Source organism: Balaenoptera ricei, chromosome X, assembly GCF_028023285.1.
Source record: "Balaenoptera ricei isolate mBalRic1 chromosome X, mBalRic1.hap2, whole genome shotgun sequence".
Taxonomy (NCBI): Eukaryota; Metazoa; Chordata; class Mammalia; order Artiodactyla; family Balaenopteridae; genus Balaenoptera; species Balaenoptera ricei.
Genome location: NC_082660.1, coordinates 64,803,779 through 64,827,099, shown reverse-complemented (window position 1 = coordinate 64,827,099; position 23,321 = coordinate 64,803,779). Strand labels below are relative to the sequence as shown.

The 23,321-nt window shown below is 42.1% G+C and overlaps 1 protein-coding gene and 1 non-coding gene across 6 annotated transcripts in view; one reads left to right on the top strand and one right to left on the bottom strand.

Annotated features, from left to right (window-relative positions):
- The first annotated feature begins 469 nt into the window (after positions 1-469).
- Positions 470-23,321, top strand: part of HDAC8 (histone deacetylase 8) — a 240,597-nt gene continuing 217,745 nt past the window's right edge. For 4 of the 5 annotated variants that reach the window (XM_059909937.1, XM_059909938.1, XM_059909940.1 and 1 more), the window contains exons 1-5: positions 470-549; positions 825-1,388; positions 2,059-2,111; positions 4,680-4,810; positions 7,001-7,142. In XM_059909937.1, the coding sequence (XP_059765920.1) occupies positions 1,164-1,388; positions 2,059-2,111; positions 4,680-4,810; positions 7,001-7,142 (551 nt within the window). In that variant the 5' untranslated portion in view covers positions 470-549; positions 825-1,163. Of the gene's footprint in view, positions 550-824; positions 1,389-2,058; positions 2,112-4,679; positions 4,811-7,000; positions 7,143-11,767; positions 12,112-23,321 lie in introns of those variants that run through there. The other variant, XM_059909941.1, reaches the window with a different exon arrangement.
- LOC132358019 (U6 spliceosomal RNA) lies at positions 3,570-3,673 on the bottom strand. The gene has a single exon (XR_009500384.1). It is a non-coding gene; the product is annotated as a U6 spliceosomal RNA (small nuclear RNA).

Here is a 23,321-nt window from a genome sequence, read left to right as displayed (position 1 = left end):
TGTGTGTGACTTTGAACAGTTATTTTCTCTAAACTGCATCTGTAAAATGGGTGTATTACAACCTCCTTTATAGGACTGTTGCAAGGATGAAATGAGATAGTATATCCAAGTGCATATCACAATACTCCATAACTGTTTAAAGAGTAGGGGGAAAAAAGCAAACTAGAATGTTGGATTGTCTGAGAGGTCAATTCATTTTGATGTGAGAGTTGGGGCCTTGGGCATTGGCTAGTTTGCATCAAATCATAGGGGCCCCCAGGAACCTGGAAATACTGATGGTAATTCTGAAACTGTTCCAGGATACTCTTTAATGTGAACCCTCACACTAAACCTAAAATATTTCCCTAACCCTTGTATAGCTGCAGAGAAAAAAAGGAGGGAAGGAAGAAGAGCTGCAGTTTCCAAACATCACTGAAAGTATCTGCTTACACACTTAACTCCAAGTGAATTTTCAAGGAGTGATTTGACATCATTGCTTGACTGGAATCTATGAAGCAATTTACAGAGTACCAGCCAGCATCTTGGGAAAGTGGTACCAGCTTTGCCAGAGTAAATTATTGAGATTGTTAACTCTTATATGGACATGGATAGTTAATGATGAAAAGCAGTGAACTAAGTTGCGGCACAGAATTGACTGTGTAAACTTTTCAAACAGTTTGTACCATTAATTAATCCCCCACCAAAAAGAGCCCGTCTGATGTGTTGGGTGGTGCTGGGCTCTTAGTGGCCACATTGTGTCTGTCTTTAGATATTTATATGGGTGTGTTTGCAGATTGAGACAATTCATAAAGCGTTGACGCTGATCCTTTTTTTTTTTTTTTTAGCGCTAAAACTGAAATTCGCGGCTATTTTAGTAATTAGCCCCGACTCTTCCTTCCGCTACTCAAATCCCTCGAAACTACATCTCCCAGCATGCTCTGAAGCTGGTCTGACTTCATCTCAAATGGCCCCGTAGGGCAACAATGGTTAGTTTTGACTGTGCTTATTTGTGCTATAAAATATCGATCCTAATTGGCAGTTATTTGGGCTTTTATATCTGCCGACCTCCGTTTTTGAACTGTAGTCACTAAATGTAGGGGTTCTGGCCTGAGAAGGCCCATGCATTCCTTCAATTGGATGGGGAGCAGGGACAGTGTCACCGGCGATCTCGAAACTAGGAGGGAATGTTGACCAGGGAGCACCGCTGCGGCCGATCAGAGGAGCAGGAACCGGAGCCCGGGCTGAGTCCGAAAAAAGCCGGATCCGGACGGTGGCTCCGGAACGGCTGTAAGTGGAAGATGGAGGAGCCGGAGGAACCGGCGGACGGTGGGCAGTCGCTGCCCCCGGTTTACATTTACAGTCCCGAGTATGTTAGCATGTGCGACTCCCTGGCCAAAGTCCCCAAACGGGTAAGAAAGGTTGGGATGAAAGACCGTGGGTTTTGGGGGTGTGGGTGGGGGGCCGGTGGACGGGAGGGCATTAGGAAGCGAAGAGGATACAGGGCTGGGGGAAATCTTCAGCAGAAATTTGGGCGGCTGTACCAGGTGATGGAGGAAGTGTTCCCTTAGAGAGTTTCCTGAGAGCGCAGCGGGGCGTCCAATGGACAGGTGGGGGTGGGGTGGAGGTGCGGGGGAGGGGATGGCATGGAGGGGATGGTGTCTCTACTGTCGGGGATCCCCGAAGTGGAGAAGAAGCTGCAGGAGAAAAGTGTTCCACCACCTCCGTAAGGCCCGATAGCTTTCTCCTTAGCGATTTAGATACTTTGTATCGTCTAAAGTGCTTTGTAACTGTTAAGTAAAAAGAAGGGAGGGGAGTTAAACTGTTAAGTAAAAAGAAGGGAGGGGAAGCTGCAGGAGAAAAGTGTTCCACCACCTCCGTAAGGCCCGATAGCTTTCTCCTTAGCGATTTAGATACTTTGTATCGTCTAAAGTGCTTTGTAACTGTTAAGTAAAAAGAAGGGAGGGGAGTTAAAAGTTAGTTCCTTTGTTCAGGATGATGAAGTCGATGGGATTTCTCTGAATTAAATATTTGAGACTATTTTCTGCCTTTTTTTTCTTCCTTTTTTGCCGATGTTTTTAGGCCAGTATGGTACATTCCTTGATTGAAGCATATGCACTGCATAAGCAAATGAGGTAAGTTGTGCTTGAACAGAGCCCTGAACCCAGGTGTTCATAGCCTTAACTTCCTGCTTCACAGTGGGGCTAATTAGGGAGAGAATGGTCCTTTTTTAAAAGTTTTTTGTGATTCACAGTGTTGGTAATCTGCCTGTAACCTAATAAAAGCTCTTGAAGAATTAAGAAAACTCGAAAAAAGTGCATGAAGCAGTTAAGAAATAGGACTTTATTGCTGGGAGGGAAGTATCCTAGGGATAGGTGTTTTGTGGAGGTTTCGGGGTGAGTACATTTGGGTACTAAAACCTATCTGATAGAAAAAAAGATGTTCAGCTAGGAGGTGTTCTGGTTTTGGGGTTGTTTGTTTTTTGTCTTTCCTAAGCCAGATCTGAGAGTATGGGTTCAACTTAAGACTTTTAGATACACCATTACCACCACTAAACTTTAATGATGAGCCTGGAGACAGTCAAGACCAAAGGAAACTCCTGGAACCAAGGCCATAACTCAGCACAGAGCTAAGTGCTTCTTTAAAACAAAACAAAAAAATGAACTTGCTGTTTGTCATTATAAGAGTAAATATTATAACCCTGACACTTGTAGGATTATTTGTGACATTTTCTGGCCAATTGGGTGAGCATCTGTCTATGATGGCTAGCGTGATATGCTTCATTTATCTCCCAGAAGGTAGTGTAAATTTTATCCTTATTATTAACGAAATCATTTATTGAATATCTTCTTTATGAATGTTTTTCAACTGTTTTTTAACCCATATGTTTGGTAAACAGAAAAACTACATGCTTTCCATTAAAGTTATTTAACAGTTCAAAAAATTACTTTGACAAACAAGAAATCAAAGGAAAGCAAAACTGTCTAATTTCCTTGCTGTTAAGTAGGGAGGCTTTCAGTAAGGATTTGTTAAGGAAGAGGAAGGGTATTAAAAGAGGGAGCAATTAGGGCTGGGAAACATGGTACAAGAAACTGTAAAATTTTTATTGTAATGGGCAGAGTTATCACTTCTGAGGGTGTAGACATGTTTTCTTGAAGAAGAAGCAAGACTCCTTGGATCTTGGCTATATATATTTACTTTTTGAGGCTGAGCTTGCTTGGTGATGGTAGTAGCCTGTATAACCATATTAATTGAGGAGAAACTCATGGGCATGTTCCCCTTCAGCAAGCAAAAAAAACACTAATGCCTCCCTGTGGCCTGGGTCATGCTTTTTAAACTTGAATGTGCAAATGAATCACCTTGTTAAAACACAAATTCTTTTTTTTTAATTGTATAGTTGATTTACAATCTTGCTTAGTTTCTGGTGTACAGCAAAGTGATTTAGATATATATATATTCTTTTTCATATTCTTTTCCATTATGGTTTATCACAGGATATTGAATATAGTTCCCCTGTGCTATACAAAGGACCTTGTTGTCTCTCCATTTTCTATATAATAGTTTGCATCTGCTAAGCCCAAACTCCCAATCCAAAATATATGGAATGTTTCACAAATTTGAGTGTCATCCTTGCATAGGGGCCTTGCTAATCTCTGTATCATTCCAATTTTAGTATATGTGCTGCTGAAGTGAGCACTGAAGTACAAATTCTGATTCAGTAGGTCTGAGGGGAGGCTGAAATTCTGCCTTTCTAACAAGCTCCCAGGTGATGCTGCTGCTGGTCCATAGACCACCCTTTGAGTGGTGAGGGCTCGAGAGCAGTAGTGGCAGTGGCAGAGTCAGGAAGAGGATATGGGGACTAGGCAGCTAGAAGTTAGAGGTGGTTAAGTCCTGTTGTTAGCTTAGCACCCTGTATTCTCTCCGTCACTCCTGTTTTCACTTCTTGTGAACAGTGGGTTGAGAGCTTCTGAGCAAAGCCCAGTTCCAGCCTATTTGTTCCTTCTCTCCTTCCTCTCAGAGGGAGATGTGAGGGACCAATTATAGAATCTTTCACATTTTTTGGTTGCCTATTGTTTTATCCTTTAATATTAATAATAATGACAGTTATCCACAAAGCATTTTTATGTATGTTATCATTTAATCTTCACCTAAGTCCCATAAGATATCCCCACTTTATAGATGAGGAAACTGAACTACAGAACAGTCAGCTTATCTGAGGTTATAGAGCTGGTAATTAGGACGGGAAGCCAGTTCTCTGACTCCAAATTCAAAATTCACGACAATACAGCTGCCTATTAAAGTAAAAATATAGTTGAAAGGATTGTATTTGCCCAATTAGGAAAACTGATTCAAATGAAAATATCTCTTCCTACTGGTTTGTCATGAAAGTTGTAACTCACAGAGCAAAATTTGTCTAATACCTGATTATTTAACTTAAATATAATAACTCTTTTTTTTTTAACCTGCCTATAAACTCAAGGGAGATATCTATCCTCTCACCCCTTTTTAATGGAGTCACCACGTAGATGTGAGGAAATGAAGACTGTATTGCAGTGGAGGAACAGAACGTGTTTATTGCTTCAGCCTCCTGGAACCAGAAGCTGGAAGTTGTATTTTTGCTCCAACTACTGGCTCCTGCTTCCAGGTTCTGGCATACTTTGGATCTGACTCACTCACCTTTCTTTGTTCCCTGTTATTATTAGGATAGTTAAGCCCAAAGTGGCCTCCATGGAGGAGATGGCCACTTTCCACACCGATGCCTATCTGCAGCATCTCCAGGAGGTCAGCCAAGAAGGAGATGATGATCATCCAGACTCCATAGAATATGGACTAGGTAAAGTCATTACTAGGCAATGATGGGAGATAGATGACCTCCATCTATAGATCATAACTACTTAATCTTTTGTAACTTGCATGATGGTCTTTAATACTTTTAAATTAACAACTAATATGTTAACCACAATATTAATTTCTTTGTTTAACCACACTCCCATATGAGTTGAGCAAAATTAATGCTGGATCAAATGGAGGAAAACCTTTCAGTTGCTTGGCACCCTAATAGCAGTGCCCAGATTGGGTCTGGCTGTATGTACACTGATTTAACTGTCCTGTGACCTTATATTTTAACTTCAGTGTATATTTATGTTCTTGCTAAGTTTGATACCTTATCTCTCATTAAACAGCTGCATTTTTAAAAACCATAAGTGGCCAATAGGATAGTCTAGAGAAACAGCATGATTTAGTAGAAGAACATTGGACTGGAGGTGTGTGTGTAGGGCGGGGGTGCGGGCTTAAGACACCAGGGGGTCCCAGACCTGGCTCTGTGTCATCACAGATATGACATATCACCTCTCAGTCCTCAGTTTCTCCATCTATAGGATGTGACTAATCTTCAAGGTTTAGTCTTTCTAGCTTTAATACTAAAGAATTCCTTCCCCGACATTGAAGGCGTTTAGCTCTCATTTGGAGCTGATGTTAGCACAATAGCTTTCTGGTAGGGTATGTTGTTGTCATACCTCAACCTACTCCTCCTAATAGGGTACTGGACCCAATTCCAATGTGTGGAGGGGGGAATTTCCCCCCACACCACCAAACAATACTCAGGACACCAGCTTGGTGTCCTACAATTCAACTCAGTTCTGACACTCTCTACCCAGAGAGAGCATCAGATTCCACAGGTGAAGTGCTCAGTCCCACAAGACTTCTCTCCACGTCAGACATCAATTGCAAACCCAAGCTGTTACCTGTGCTCTGGCTGACAGGCTGCAAATTGGAGGTTCTAGCAACCTCACCAACTCAGAATGCCAAGCACAAGTCCATGTTGTTACCTGTACTTCTGTCCGACTCTCTATAAATCAGATATTCCCATGACCCCCTCCTTGGATTTAATTAACTTGCTAGAGCGGCTGACAGAACCCAGGAAACCCATATGTTCACTAGATTACCAGTTAATCATTAAAGGATATAACTCAGGAACAGCCAGATGGAAGAGGTGCATAAAGGCAAGGTATGGGGAAAGGGCGTGGAGTTTCCATGCCCTCTCCAGGTGTGCCACTCTCCCCAAATCTCTACGTGTTCACCAACCCAGAAGCTCTCCAAACCCTCTCCTTTGGGGTTTTTATGGAGGCTTCATTACATAGGCATGAATGATTAAGTCATTGGCCAATTGGTGATTAAACTTGTTGACCTAAACAAGTAGGCTGCCAGATATTTCTCCATCAAAGATGGGTTTGTTTGGGATCAGCAGAGAATTGCAATTTGGGGTCTGCAACCATGGCAAGCCATGGCAAGGGAAGGAGAACACTTTTACAGAGAGGGAAAGGAACTTGGGAGAGCTATGGTTTAAAAAAAAAAAAAAAAAGAGTCCATGGCTTCTCATTGACTGAGTCCTTGCTAGGAAAGAAGAGAAGTCTTTCTTCTTGTTAAACTTGGTTATCTTTCCGGGTGTGAGAGCTCCCCCTTCTGGTCTCCTGACTATTTAATTGAAGTTTCTGTTTATTCATTTTTTACAAACTCAATCACCAGTTCCTCTCGCCTCACACAGGAGGTCAGGGGGGTGGAACTGATAGTTCCAACCCTCATAATTCTACTGGCAACCAACCCCCATCCTTAGATGTGGTCCACAAGTTACCTCATTAATATGACCAAGACACATCTATAACTCATCATTTAGGAATTCCAAGAATTTTAGGAACTCTGTGCCACAAACTGGGAAGAAATACAGTTGATCCTTAAACAGCGCATGGGTTAGGGGCACCCACCCTCCGTGCAGTCGAAAACCTGAGTATAACTTATAGTTAGCCCTCCACATCTGCAGTTGCGCATCCGCGGATTCAACCTACCGCTAATGGTGTAATACTGTAGTATTTACTGCTGAAAAAAAAATCCACCTGTAAATAGGCCTGCGCTGTTCAAACCCATGTTGTTCAAGGGTTAACTGTATATTCCTTATTATAAATCATAATATCACACCCCTCTTTTTCCAGCTTATCTTTTAACAAGCTCTTCTGATGTTTGCCTGAAGGTTATGACTGCCCAGCCACTGAAGGAATATTTGACTATGCAGCAGCTGTAGGAGGGGCTACAATCACAGCTGCCCAGTGCCTGATTGATGGAATGTGCAAAGTAGCGATCAACTGGTCCGGAGGGTGGCATCATGCAAAGAAGTAAGAAAATGACCTTTCTGCTTTCTATCTCTTTCCTTGAGTCACTTTCTTATTTATGTAAACTCTTATGTTTATTGTATTGGCAGTTATTGAGAGATGTGGTGTGTGTGTGTGTATTACACTTTACTACGCCTTCTGAAGAGAAACAAGTAAAATAAAAGATGACATAATATAGTGGAAAGTGTACTATTGAAAGTCAGGGCACCTGGGCTTTATGCCTAGTTTTTCTACAAACTTGGCTGACTGACTTGGACAGATTAACCTCTCTCGGTCTCAGTCTCTTCATCAGGAAAATGGGCAGAGCAAAGGATATTAATCTAGATAGCTAGACAATCTCTAAATTCCTTTTAAGCTTTCTGGAAATTCCCCTGTCTTCAAGGAACTTATACTCTAGAAACATTATTAAAACTAGAATAATTAGGGAGCAACATCAATTTTGGTACCAAATGAATATATGTATGAGCTGAAGAGATTTAGCAATAGGGAGCAATTAATCATGGAAGTCTTGGAAGAGGTGAATTTTAGAGCTAGTTCTTGAAAGGAGTGGCAAACAGATTTTTGAATAGATGGAGAATTGATGAGAACAGATTTAAAACAAAAGGCTGAAGAATCAAAAAGGAGGCTTAGGGCTTCCCTGGTGGCGCAGTGGTTAAGAGTCCACCTGCCAATGCAGGGGACACGGGTTCAAGCCCTGGTCAGGGAAGATCCCACATGCCGCGGAGCAACTAAGCCCACGCGCCACAACTACTGAGCCCATGTGCCACAACTACTGAAGCCTGCGTGCCTAGAGCCCATGCTCCGCAACAAGAGAAACCACTGCAATGAGAAGCCCGCGCAACGCAACGAAGAATAGCCCCCACTCGCCGCAACTAGAGAAAGCCCGTGCGCAGTAACGAAGACCCAATGCAGCCAAAAATAAATAAATAAAATAAATAAATTTTTTAAAAAGGAGGCTTATGCTGCCATCTCTAAGCAGCAAAGTGGCAACTGAGAGTTAGGTGTTACCCTAAGGAGAAAGGGCTTGTGAAACAGCTGTTGGGTGCTACTTAGAGTTACAGGAAAAGTCCTTTTGGAGTTTGATGTTAACATTTCAAACAGCTATACTCTGTCTGACAGGGACTGCTGAGCCTTATTCAGCATTTAGTATCTTGCTTAAGATGGCTGTAGTACATGTTGGAGGAGAAGGATTTTATTTATTTATTTATTTATTTTTATTGAAGTATAGTTAATTTGCAAAGTTGTGTTAGTTTCAGCTGTACAAAGTGATTCAGTTATACTTTTCAGATTCTTTTCCATTATAGGTTTTTACAAGATGCTGAGTATAGTTCCCTGTGCTATATAGTAGGTCCTTGTTGTTTACCTATTCTATATATAGTAGTGTGTATCTGTTAACCCCGAACTCCTAATTTATACCCCCCTCCAGAGGAGAAGGAGTTTAAAAACTGAATTTATCAATGTGCTATTTGAGTGTAATAAAGCAGCAGTGGTAGGAACTGCCAATGCATCATTCACACACCAGTTGTTCATACTATCTGCCATGACCTTGATACTCTAGTGCTCTTGAGTCTAGAGAAAACAGCACTTTATTTTTCAGAATAAAATCTTGAGCACAATTTCAGCATATGCAGATTAAGGTAATAATATGGAATTCTTTTCATCAAATGGATAGATTTCATGACCAAGGAAATCCTTGAGTAAGTTTACTACTAGAATCTACAACTGAGGTGATGGAGCATAGAGAAGCTGTGTTTAGTAATGAGTTTTACATGGCCTTAAAAACAAAGAGAAACAACCTGCCTTTTGTTAGTTTTTGCTCTATTAAAAAAATTCAAAATCAAGACAGTGATCTCTAGGAGGAAAAAATGACCCTGTCTGCTTCAAGCTATAGATAAAAGGGACAAAACCAAGCTTCTCTGAACCAAGGACTTCTATGCCTTCTCATGCTTAGCAAGTTGAAAAGAAAAGTAGTGTGGTTTCATGGGAAATGCCCAGTCCTACAAGTCAGCTCTAGTTTCTGCATGTGACACTGGAGCAGCTTATGTATTTAAATTCACCACTTAAGGCCTCCTAGGGCCTGGGTCAGTTTGCAGTGGAATACCCAGGTACCTGCCACTTCTTGTTACTGTTTTGCTGCCAAAGGAAACACACTCTATCTCCAGCCAATTATGGCTGCCTCTGGGCTGTATGCAGGTGTGGGCATACCCACACGCCATTATCTTAACTGTTTCAGACAGCTTGCAGCTGATCCTACCTGGAAACAGACATGCCTGTGGTAAATATAAATTACCAAGAGTCTCTAGGGATTGCCCCAATTCAGGTCCAAATTCCAAGGGGTTCTTGGCGCATCTAGAACCTCTCTGCAGATGGACTACAGGCATTTAGCCCACAAACTTACATCTAGCGGGCATTTATCTTTTATAACCACAATATCTGTTTAAACCCCTGCATCCCCAAATACATGTACAGGTTCATACATGCCATTTATTCATTCAACATGCATTGATTAAGCACCTACATAGTGTCAAGCATATTTTTATCATCACTAATAAGCAGAGATACAGAAATTGAAGCATGGTACATTTTTCCCCTACCAATTTTGAAAAAAAATCTTTTATTTTAAAATATCCAGGTGCTGCCAGGATTACAGTGAAATTGGCACACTCTTTTTGAAAACTTTGGAAATAAATGTTAAGAGTGGGGAAAATGTTTGTACCTGTTGACCCAGTACTATTATTCTCAGCAATATTCTAAGGAAATAAACCAATTCTACCCTCAAGAAGTTTATCTCTTAGAGGTAAGACAGCAAATAATTGCATCTGAAAGCCAAAGAAGAGTGATTTTCAAAGAAAATTCTGCAAAAGAAGAGTAATGAGAGACTAATGCTATTAGATATTAAACGTACAAAACTATGATAATGAAAACACTGGTACCACTGGTATAAGATTAGCCAAATGATGTTATAGTACACTCCCCAAAGAGACTGTTGCATATGAGAATTCAATCAGTTATAAAGGATGTGTTGCAAGTGATTGGAAAGGATTGTTCAGTAAATGATGTTGTGACAGCTTGTAGCATTTATACCCTCATCTCCTGTAATAAACTAAACTAAGTGGCAGCTGGATTGAAGAGTTAAATATAAAAAAGCAAATTAGGAAAAAAAAAACCTAGAATGAATGAATATTCATCAGGCTTCTAAAGGGGAATAGTTTTCTAAGCTTAGGAAAGAATAGAAGAAAAACAAACAAAGGGAAAGATCAACATATTTGTATAAAATTTTAAAACCAAAATAACTTTTATGGCCATTTCAAAAATAAAATCTAAACACAGACTAGAAAGGCATATTTGACATAAATATGGCAAAATGTGACGGGTTTGCATTTTCTCAGACATTCATACAGTATGATGTATAAGAAGAAATATGGGCAAAGAACATGAATAGATAATTTACAAAGGAGTTTTAAGCACAACTGGAAAACATGGGACAATGTTCATCACTACTAATCAAAGAAATGCAAATAAGTAGGTAGCCTCTTTTTAAGCTTATCTTTAATAGAACTGAAAAAGAATGGTACTCAGTTTGCTAGTGATAGTGTGGTTTGGGTCAACCCCTTAAGAAAACAGTTTGGTAACCAGCGTGTATTAATGCCCTTTTATCTAGTAATCTACTTCTGAGAATGTTTCCTAAGAAAATAATTCAAAATATGGAAAAGAAACTATTTACCTGAAGATATTTACCATGTTATTTATTTTAAAAAATTAGACATAACATGAATATCTAGCAATAAGGAAAGGGTGAATCCATTCCATGGAATATTATGCTATTATTTTAAATGATGATTATGAAGACTATGGGGCATTTCAGAAAAATACTTCTGGGTTAATAAAAAAGCAGGTTTTAAAATTGTTTGCACACTGCAGTTACAACTTTGTAAAATACATGCATTTTTAAAAAAAAATTAGTGGGAATGATAATAGTGGTTATGTTAGGGTGACAGAATTAAAATGATTGTTTTAAATGTGTTTCTCTAGTTTTCAAAATTTCTGTAATGAGATTTTTTCTAACTTTTGCAGCTAAAATTTTACCAAAATAAAAAGAGGCAAAAAAATAGTTACAGCAAATATTAACAAAGGGTTAAAATCATTAACTATTCTAACTGATTTTTTAAAACACTAATATTCAGATAAATGAGTAAAAGACATGAACAGACAATTTACAAAAGAGGAAACAAATAGTAAACAAACATGAAAAAATATCTAGTATCACTAATAATTAAGAGGAAGAAAAATTGAAACATTATATATACATGTATATATTTTACTTCTACCAAATTTGAACCAAAGGAAGAAAGATCTTAACTCATACATCTATTACTCTTGGTAATCTAAGGAAATAAGCCAATCCAAAATATGGAAAAGCTGTGTATATGAAGATGGTAATTTCTCTTTCACGTATAATAGCCAAGAAAAAAGGAGGGAAGGAGACCTAAATATTCAACAACAGTGGGATGGTTACGTAGTATACTGCAACATATCCACTTGATGGGCTATTATATAACTATTAAAAATGGTGGTTAGGGGGGGCTTCCCTGGTGGCGCAGTGGTTGAGAATCTGCCTGCCAATGCAGGGGACACGGGTTCGAGCCCTGGTCTGGGAAGATCCCACATGCTGCGGAGCAACTAGGCCCGTGAGCCACAATTTACTGAGCCTGCGCGTCTGGAGCCTGTGTTCCGCAACAAGAGAGGCCGCGATAATGAGAGGCCCGCGCACCGCGATGAAGAGTGGCCCCCACTTGCCGCAACTAGAGAAAGCCCTCGCACAGAAACGAAGACCCAACACAGCCATAAATAAATAAATAAATAAACCCAAAAAAAAAAAAAAAAAAGAAATGGTGGTTAGGGCAACTGCATAACAAGAAAAAATGCATATCGTATATCGTTGGCTTTGCTTTTAAAGGGCAGGTAGCTACAACATCATATATTCACTCTGATTAGAGATATGTAAAAAATATCTGCATATGAAAAGAATTTCTAGAAGGAAATACAACAAAATGATACCAGTGACTTTGTGACCATGATGATAGTATGATATATACATACATATATATATATATATATATATATATGTATACACACACACTATATATATACTATATGTATATGTGGGTATATACACACATAGATATATACATGCACCTTTTCTCTGTTTCATATATTTTCCTATATTTTCTCTAATATGATTATATTACTTTTATTAATAAAACTTTTTATAATAAAAACTGCTTGGAACAAAGTGGGAAGCTGTTACAATAGAGGCATAATATGGTCGGTGTATGCTAGAGTTAGGCACAAGGTAGTGGGGTGTCCAGAAGGAGTGGACTGCACCACTTACTAGTTGTGTATGTGACCTTGGGGTTATTCCAGGAACAGCATGTGCAGAGGCACAGAGGCGTGAAAGCTGAGGGCACTTCCAAGTCTATAATTAAAGCTGAAACCAAGGGCTCCTATAGGCAAGTTGCTGGAGGTGAGGTGGGAGAGGTATGAAGGGTCCTGTTTGTCAAGCTGAACAGCTTGGACTTGATCCTTCAGGTCAGTGGTTCTTGACCTATTTTGGTCATGGACCCCTCTGAAAATCTGATGAAAGCTGTATAACACTGTCCCTAGAAAAATGTACATACACAAATTTTTCCTTATAGTTTCAGAAAGTCTAAGGATCTCCTACAGCCCATGTGTGGATCCCTGGTTAAGAACCTTGGTTTTAAAGAGTAAAGAATCACTGAAGGAATCTTTAGCCAGGAAGAGGTAACATGATCAGATTTGCATTTTAGGAATATGATTCTGGCAATAGTTGGTACATAAATCGGTGAGTGTTGGGGGCCAGAATGTTGACAGAGAAATCTGTTAGGACCTTTACTGTGATAATAATCTATCCTAAAGGAGGTGAAAGCTGTGGTGATGAGCATAGACGAGGGAATAAATTCAAGAGCCATTTAATAGCTAGAATAGGTAGGAATGGTAACCAGTTTGATATAAATGATAAGGAAGGAGTGATCTAGATTTCTTGTGTAGATGACTGAGTAATTGTGTTACCTTTAACCAAGAAGAGTAGGGGATGGGGACTGCTCTGCCTATGGAGCATCTAATTAAAGATGTCTATTAAAGAGTCTGCAATGGGGTCCAGCCTATGACTTCTCAACTTTAATCTGCATACAAAATACCCAGGGATCTTATTAAAATGGAGATTCTGGTTCAGGTCTTGGGGGAACCTGAGAATCTGCATTCCTAACAAAACTCCCAGGCAATACTAAGGGTTGCCAATTTGTGGCCCGTACTTAGACTAGCAAGAGGCTGGAGCTCAGGAGAATCATCTTCACTGAAGATACAGATTTGGGAGCCAGTAGCATGATAGGTGGTAATTAAAATTAAGGAAATAGACAAAATAACCTGGGAAGCATGTGTAAAATAATACAGGGGAAAAAACTCAAATAATGAGCCTTGTGGAATGCCAGTGTTTACAAGGCAGGCAAGAGAAGAAAGACCTACAAAGTTGAGTCTTGAGAAGGAGTGGTCAGAGAGATAGGAGGAGAATCAGAAAAGACTTATCAGAGAAACCAAAGGTGAACCTCAAGAAGACCGGTTTGGATAGCAGTGTCTTCTGCTGCTGCAGAGCATGTATTCTCAATGGGGGTGATACTGCCCCCAAGGGAGCAAAAATTGATTCTTGCCGGGTCAGGTGGTAGGGGGGCGGGGGCGGCAAGAAACTTAGATGTTACATAGTTTATGGTTTTCCAAAGGGTCACAGTACATAACAGATGTACAGTACATCTGTGATATAAAATTTCGTGGAGAGGTCAATTAGAAAAAGGTGTCTAAAAAGGCTCCTTGGGTGAGGGAATGATAATCAAAAAATGGTTGAGAAACAGCTGTAGAGAAGGAAAGTAAGATTTCTCAGTAAGGAGGTTGTGGTGAAGAAGACTTCAAAGGATGGAGAGGAGTGTGCTGGGGAGACAAGGAGGTGAAGGGCCTTGCAGAAGCAGCACTGTGAAATAGCTTGGCGGATTGGGGGAACTACACACATTGCTGGAGGGTTAAGGTTCAAAGTAGATAATGGCAGCAGATGAGGTAGAAAAGTAGGAAATGGCTCATGAAGGGCTTCATGTATATTGGAATCACTCAGTTGAAAAATGCAGATTTCTAGATCTCTCAGAGATCTTGATCAGGTAGGTTTGGACTGGGGCATCAGAACCTGCACTTTCAAAATCTAGGGATGATTCTGATGCACACACTTTGAGAAAGGTGTCTAAAAAGGCTCCTGTGCCTTTTTAGGCACAAAGGGGGCCCAGCTGGCACAGGATCTGTGCCAGCTGGGCCCCCTCTGCCTGCTTCGCTGCTAGGAGAGGAGAGATTATTGCCCTAGAATGCCATTGGTTTCTGGGACTTCCACCTGGGGGCAGTGAATGATAGAGCCATATAACTCTGCCTTGTGTCTTGGCAGACTCAACAAGAAGAATATAGAACGAGACCTCCAGCTCAGTAGGAAATGGGGGGGGGCACTGAAATATTATGTTAGGTAGTAACGTGGTTAGATTTGTGTTTTAGGAAACTGACTGACTGCAGTTATAGAGGATGGATTGAAGGAGGTGTAGACTATAGGTCGAGGGACTGAATTGGGTATCGGCACTCTCACTGACAAGTGATGAGGACCTGAACTAAGGCAGAGCAATGAGAGTCAAGCCCAGGCAATCTAATTCTTCAACCTGTGTACTTAACCCCTGAATTATACCACCTCAGTACACGGGAGTAGGTGGTGGTATGCAGCAGAGGTAGTACCCAGGGAAATTGGATTCTGAGATTTGGAGATGGAGGTGGAAGCTGGAACTAGAAGCAGATGTGTTGCTAGTATATGAAATGGTAGCGCAAACCAGGAAAATGGGTGGGATTACTTAGGGAAAAGGCAGAGAGTGAGGAGAAAAAGAAAATAGAGCCTAGAACCCCAGGAAATACCAACTTGTAATGGGCAAGTATAAGAAGAAGCCCCAGTGAGTTCAGCTGAAAAGCAGCAATCAGGACTGGCCAGGTAATTGAAATAGAAAGGGACCATAGAATACCAAGGGAGCAGAAGAGTTTAAAGAAGAAAAGAGCTCTGAACAATCCAGAGCAGTACTGAAGTGTCAGTCATATTTGGCAATTAATATAGTCATTAATGACCTTGGTAAGAGAACTTTCTGGAGAGTGATGGGAATACAAACTGTTGAGGGGTGAGCAGGAACTAAAGAAATGGACAAGAAAGGAACATTAATCTGTCCAAAAGTTCAAATGAGAAAGAAAGGAAAGAGGAGGGCAGTGGCCAAGGGAAACTTAAGGGTTGAGGGCTGACTTGTTGGGTTTGTTTTAAGAGCTTTGAGAACATTTGTAGACTGAAAGGGAAATAATGGAAATATGAGAAGGATAAGAAATGGAGCAAAGTCTCGGAGGAGGCAGGAGAGGATGGGAGGAATGGCTTTGGGAGGAGGAGGCCCACCTCTTCTGAAGCCAGAGCAAAAGGAGTCAAGGAGGGTATAGCAGAGAAGTATCTGGGTTGCCTGCTAGTGAGTGCTGGCCCCATGGCCTCTACTTTCTTCATGAAATGACTCTTGCCCACTTCTATCACTTGCTCACAGGCCTCTTTGAATTCTTTGATTCTACTTTTTGTAGTCAGTCTCTTAAGAAGCCATCTTGTCCCATCTAGATCCCCTTGAATGGGACTCACTCTTTCCATGTAAACATGTACTAGGAGGTATTAAAACCCAGCACAGGACAGTGACTCCTAATCTCCAGAATTTGCCGAGATCGCATCTTCTTTGTCCACTTTGGCTATTCCTCATCCTCACCTCTTCCTGTTTGCTCTGCATTGCAGCTCCCAGTATTTTCCTTGATCTCATTTTGATAGTCCATTTAAGACTTATATCCAGCTCTTGCTCAACCTGCCCTTCTTCTTGCCACAATTCTGTTATTTGCCATCTTATCCCATGACATTTCAGCCTTCCACCTGGTGACATGGGATCTGTGCCAGCTGGGCCCCCTCTGCCTGCTTCGCTGCTAGGAGAGGAGAGATTATTGCCCTAGAATGCCATTGGTTTCTGGGACTTCCACCTGAGGGCAGTGAATGATAGAGCCATATAACTCTGCCTTGTATCTTGGCAAACTCAACAAGAATATAGAACGAGACCTCCAGCTCTTAGTTACCATCCAGCTAGCAGTTAGGATCAAAGCTACTAGAGCTCTGTTCTCAAGAGCTCCAGTTCTTTATGCACAGAGTGAATGACAGTGGATTGCATTCCAGTTCCAGTTCTCCAGAGTGCTCTATGTGCAGTATAACTCATTAACCAAGTAGCCAGAACCCCCTCCTCTACTGACACCATCCCACCTCCAGCCTTTCCAAACCAATAGATCACTGCATGAAAATGGAAACCTGGATTCAGGGTCAGCCACATCGCCTCAGCACCAAGGCAGACTCCTCCTTCAGCCATGGAGCGCACGTCCTTGTCACTTCCTCTTTACACCCATTCCATCCTGGCACCTGCAGAACAGACCCATCACAAGATAAAATAAACAAACCTTTCCCATAATAGCTCAGATCAGACGAGATCTAGGGAAGATAGTCTAATACAGTGGTTCAGTGTTACACAGGGAATTCTAGCTGCAAAACCTCTCTGTGCCTCAGTATCCTCAGTTGTAAATTAGGGATAATAATAGTACCCACCTTATAGGGTGCTGGGGCTTAAATCTGATCGTTGCATTAAAGAGCCTAGCAAAGAGCCTGGCACATAGTAAGTGCTTGATGAAAGTCACTTATATCCAGATTGGGTTACACTCAGGGGGTCTTAGGTAGCCTCTCAGGCAAGTCTCTGGTCCAGTGGGGTCCCACTGCCTGTCCAGCTACAGTCAGCCCTGGTACTGTTTGTCACCCACTGCACTTCCATGTCCCCTTTGCCTGTAAGCTCCTGGCTGAGAGTAGACTATTCATGATTGGTTTCAAGACTCAGGCCCTTTGCTTTGTCAGAGTTTCACTGCCAGCCTTCCCTATACCGCTACTCCTCCCAAACATCACATGAATTCACTGTTCGACCTCCACTACTAGGTCCAGCCCATACTCGTAAGGCAAATGAGGATACTCCTTACCAAGAGACAGAGGGACCGCCCCTAATTGGCAAGGGTGAGTGTGCTGTAGTGCCGATATCCAGGACTTTTCTTCTTCCTAAGGAGCAGGTGCTCTCTGAGTCTAAAATCAAGGCCTTCTATAAAATAAAAACTCTGGACAGCAGCTGGCAGCAGGATTCATCAGATTCTCCATCTCTTCCACATTAACCTTGAGACCCTTTCTGAAAATAAAAAGCAGGGAGTTCTTCTTGTCAAGATTATTCTGTCCTCAGTGTAATCACTATTCAAAATCCTTTCTGTTAACCCAGAACCTTCTAACTCAATTCCATCAGGCTCTGGCCTTCACAGAGCTATCTATCGCCTAGGGGCACCTACAACCTCAACTGGATCAAGAAAGGTAATGAGTGGAAGATTCCTGTGCAGTGTCCCCACCTGCTTCCAGCAAATGAGATCACACACCACCTCCTAGAATATTTACCTGGGCAATATTTTGATAAATTCACTTAATGAGATGTCACAGAATGTCTGAGCTACGTGGTAGTTGAATGATTACATTAGCACTATCCCCAGGCCAAGCCCCAAAGTGTGAAAGTGATATTTCTGGGCAGAGTTTACGTAGTGCTGGATAAGATATACATTTTTCTAAAATGAAGTCCCTAAAATGATTGAAGACGTCAGCAACCCCTTGATACTGCCCACAATTCATCTACTACCTCTGCATCTTCACTTCCCCTGTATCCCTTCTCTTAAGGAGAAAGGAATTTGGTCCCCAGACACAAAAATGATCTTCCGGTAGCTGAAGGCCTTCTACCCCAGCCCTGGTGTATACCACTGACTAATGCCTTCAACATCCAGGTACGGGGGTGTGGGTGAGGAGGGAGTGATGGGTGGGGAGTATTGTCCTGTCACAGGAGGACCTGGGTACTTTTGATCTCTGGACCTAAGCTGGCCCTAAACAAGGCCAATTACCCGAAGTGGGAATGAGAGCTCTTAGTGATCAAGGCCACCTTCAAGACAGGGAGACACTTCCTTTGAAAGGGACAAGAAGTTTGTGATCATGAGCTCAAATCGTTATAGCCCAGAGGAGCCGGGGCAGACTTGTAAATGCAGCCCATACCAGGCCAAGTAGACCCTTCCCAAAACACTCATCCTGTTGCAGATTTCAGAATATCAAGGGGCAGTGGAAATGGGTTCCAGCCTGAGGATGTCACAACCATTTACCCCAGCCACGGCATGGGGAGCAGGCAGGTGCAAGTGTAGAACATAAAGATCCAGGTCCATCCTGGGGCAGCCCAGAGGTTTATGTTGTTCCAAGGTGCCCCATTCTATTAGGATCGGGGGTTGCCTGTGCCCAAGGGCACCCCTCCAGTGGGCCAACATAGCCTATTCAGACGTGCATATAATCTCATGGAGTGTGTTTCGTACTGTGGCCTGCAGCCCACCTGCATCTTAATTCTAAAATGAAGATTCCTGAATCAGACCCGCTAGGGGTAAAGCCCAAGAATATTCTTTTTTTTTTTAACCAGTGCCTCCCTAAGGTGATTCTGATGCACAACACAGTTTGAGAATTCCTGGACTAAGGGTTCTTCTAGTTGCCCCATATCTGACCTAACTTCTGGTATACCTCTATGATCCTGCAGTTGAGACAAAGACACACCAAGGTAACCTTCAGGTCCTTGGGATATCATCCCAATGAACTTCAGTGCAGATTTTTCCTCCTCCCATATCTGTAACACCTTCTTACTGGTGGATCCCTCTTTCCCAGCCATTGCTGCCCATGCATCTAAAAGGCCTTCCACTTTCACAAGTTCCATAGCCATCTGCTCTCTGACCACAGCCTCCAGTTCATGTACTAGTTTTGGAGAATGCCATTCAAAGTCCTCCTCCCCCACATTTACCTCTCCACCATACCACTACCAGCAGACAACCTTCCAGGCCATATGGATTGACCAGGTCCTGGTGGAGCAGCAGTACTGCTTCACCTCCGATACATAATACGATTGGTTCTCCACCCCCAGCCTCCTCAGAATTCATTTCTAATCCACTATACCCCTCCATCCGGACCTCTTCCCTTCATGGCATTAATTATTTCCAGCCCACTCTTGCCCTGGCTATTTGCTAGAACCACTGACATCCCTGAGTCTGGTCAACATCTTGACTACCCAAGTATGGACTACCCAAGGGCACATTCTGTTAGCTTTCACCATACAACATGGCAGAGGGGTTAAGAGCAGGGACTCAAGTCACACTGCCTGGGTTTGAATCCCAGCACTGCCGCTTCCTATGTGATCTTGAACAACCTGCTTAAACTCTGTTCCTTGATTTCCTCACCTATAAAATGGAGATAATAATAGTACCTACCTCACAAAGCAGTTGTATTACACGAACTAATGTGTGTAAAGTACATAGACTAATACTTGGCCCATACTAAGCACCAGAAAGTGTTTGCCATATATGAATTACACTAACTGGATCATTCAGGTGTGATTTCCTTTTGGCACAGCCCCATCTGCCATGGCAGAAATTGAAGGACTCTTACCTGGAAACCTTTGAAGTGAAATTCAGTCATCTGCCCACACACCTCCTACATCAGCAGCCCCTAGAACTTCATGCCCTTCTCACTCCATGATCACTCATCCAGTCTTGCTACTCCCCGATGCACTTGTCTACCTTGTACCCTGCAATTAGCCCCAGCAATCTAAGGCTGAGAGACCAGTTTCATCATGAAAGAGGTGTTAGCTTTCCAGTGGCATCATGGTTGGCCCACTGTCTGATTCACTGGAAGGTTGTTGATCAGGAAGTATTTGGGGGGGGCACCCAAGGCAACCTTGATCTCATAATCTTATTATAGGTATGCTTTCCCAGCTCAACCTCAGCATTCTCTCTCTTTTTTTTTTTTTTTTAATTTATTTACTTTTGGCTGCGTTGGGTCTTTGTTGCTGCACGTGGGCTACCTCTAGTTGCGGCAAGGGGGGCTACTCTTCGTTGCGGTGCACGGACTTCTCATTGCAGTGGCTTGTCTTGTTGTGGAGCATGGGCTCTAGGCGCGCGGGCTTCAGTAGTTGTGGCGCACGGGCTTAGTTGCTCTGCGGCATGTGGGATCTTCCTGGACCAGGGCTCAAACCCGTGTCCCCTGCATTGGCAGGCGGATTCTCAACCACTGCACCACCAGGGAAGCCCTAGCATTCTCTCTTAAATGTAATTCTGGCATTCGCTTTCAGGTCCAGATACCAGGGAAGGGAGTAAATGACCCTCTTACTTATGCCCTGCCCCTTGCCTCCACCTCCTGACCCCAGATCCACTGGACCCGTCTACCCAGTCTCACTAGTAAAGGAGAAGATCAAATTGCTATGCTCAAAAACCAGGGAAGAGATCTTGAAAGTATGAACAAAGGTGGTGACAGTGGATGTGAAAAGGAAGAAGAGCACTTGAGAGTGATTTTAGAAGCATAACTGACAGAACTTGGTGATCAGTTAGCTCTTGGGGGTAAGGTGAAGGGAGACATCAAAAATACCCAGTTTCTTGCCAAAGTAGGAGGCAGTATTGTTAGTAAAATTGAAGTGGCACACCGAAAGACATACAGAGATGTCAAGGGATTTGTGACATAGAGAAATCTGAGTGGGTAAATGGATAGCTAGGTAGGAGATGGTAGAGAGTAGATTGATTGGTGGGTGTCTGGTTGACATCCCAAACTTAATATATGTTCAAAAGCTAACTCCTAATCCCCCCTCATATGGCAGCCCTACTCTTCCAGTTGTTGAAACCAAACATGTTGGAATCATCCTTGACTCCTTTCTTTCACACCCCATGTTCAGTCTGTAAAAAATCCCAACTCCATCTTTAAAATATACCCAGAATCTGACCACTTCTCACTGCCTGCAGCGCTACAACCCTAGTCCAAGCTGCCATCATCTCTCTCTCGGATTATTGCAACCACCTCCCAACTAGTGTTCCTGCTTCTGGCCTTGCCCCTGTTTGGTCTATTCTCCACACAGCGGACATAGTGATCCTATTAAAACAGAAGTCAGATCCTATTACTTCTCTGTTCAAAACACTGCCTTGGCTCCCTGTTTCACTCAGAGTAAAAGCCAAAGTGCCTACCACAGCCTACAAAGCCCTGTGCAGTCCCCCTGTTTCTCCTTCCCCCCTGTAGAACTACTGTTTTCTTCTTTTCCTCGCTATTATCTGGCCACTGGACTTCTCTTTTCCTTTGAACATACCAGCCATGTTCCCACCTCCAGGCCTTTGCCCTTCCTGTTCTCACTGCCTGAAATATCCTTCTCCCAGTTAATGCCCCTTCACCTCCTTCAAGTCTTTGCTCAAATATCACTTTCTCAGTAAGGCCTTCCCTGACCACGTTTTTAAATTTGCACTGCAAAAACAGCCTCCCATTGCCCTTTCCCTGTTCTATTGTTCTCCATACTATTGATTGTCTAAAAAATTATTTAATTTACTTATTCATTATTTATTTCATGCCTTACACCCCCTCCCACTAGAATATAAACTTCTTAGGGGGTAGGGATTTTTATTTGTTTTGTTCATTACTGTAGCTTCACTGCCTAGAACTCTACCTGGCACATAGAAAACTCAAAAAAATTTTTGTTGGGTGAATAATCGAGTATGAAAGTTGGAATGGATGGGCAGAGAGAGATGAGTGGGAAACATTGATTCCCAACCCTTTGGGGGAGTGTCTCTCGTGGTACTGCCAGTTGACTTATGGAATGTCAGAATGTTTGGAAAATAAAGAATAACGTTATTTAAATTGGAAAGATGAGTTAGTGCCTTCTCAAGGTAGGCCTTCAATAGATATTTGTTGAATGAATCAATGGTAATATCGTAACAGGTATTATGAAATTAGAGAGAGAGAGAGGGAGGGGGAAAGGGAGGGGGAGAGAGAGAGAGAGAAGGAGAGAGAGGATATTCCACACAGCAGTCAGAGGTTTGAGTGTTCACGAAGTCCAATGAGCAGTCAGCACGTCAGATTTCCAGCATATTGAACATGACCGACCAAACTGTGGGTTATATAAGCTTTGCATTTTAACCAAGAGACCAATAGAGGGCGTGCGAGGTTAAATCAAGAATGTTCTCCGCTTGATGAGATTCTATTAACGTCATCCACATTTCTATTTATTGATCTGATGTTCATCTAAACTGTTTCATCAGTTCAGAGTGTTCTCTTGAGCTAATTTCTTTCATGAGCCCAGTATCTGGCTCATAATACTTCTTTAATAAATATATATACTTTGAATGAAAGAATGAATATATAGAATCAAGAGATTTTCACCTTGAAATTTGTGTTTTACTAATTAACTGTGGTCAGTATTTCCATTAAGAAACTATCCTTCAGCATTCATAACCTGACTGACGAATAGAGCTCCCATGGTCCTTGGTGCTTACGGAATCCTTAGGCAAGAGGAGGGCAAGAGTCTGACTTGCAGTTTGAGTGCTTTATCTGTGTAAGCGATAGTGTTAGACAACATCAACATCGTAGTGCCTGAGGTAGGAGTTGCTTAAGGCCCAGGCTGCCTCTGCTCCCATACTAGCTCCTCTCTCCATCAGGAGGGGCTGGCAGCTGATGGAGGATGCAAGTCACCAGGGATGGCTTGTCCCCCACCCCACCCCCCAATTGTTAGTTTGACTTCTGCAAATGGGGATTTCACTGCTTTTGAAACATGCTGCCTACAATATGTTTTCAAGCTGTAGGGTTGTTTGGGATGAAGAAAGTTAAATAGGCTTTGCTTATTATCTTAATTATCAACTGTTCCCACTGAAATTCTCTGAAGGGATTTTGGGTGCCTGGATTTGCGGCTTTCTGAGCTGGATTACTACGGGGGTATGGAGTCCTTGTCCTGTTGTCATCTGATGGCTGAAGTCTCTGAGTGCCCTTGATCCAGGCCCGTGAGCTAGGCCCTCAAGTATTAGATCTTTTTCACTAGTGGAATCATTTCAAATAGCCTGAGAAATAGAACCCACTTTTAATAAACTTTATTAAGAATAGTTTTTCATTTACAGAAAAATTGAGCAGATAGTACAGAGAGTCCC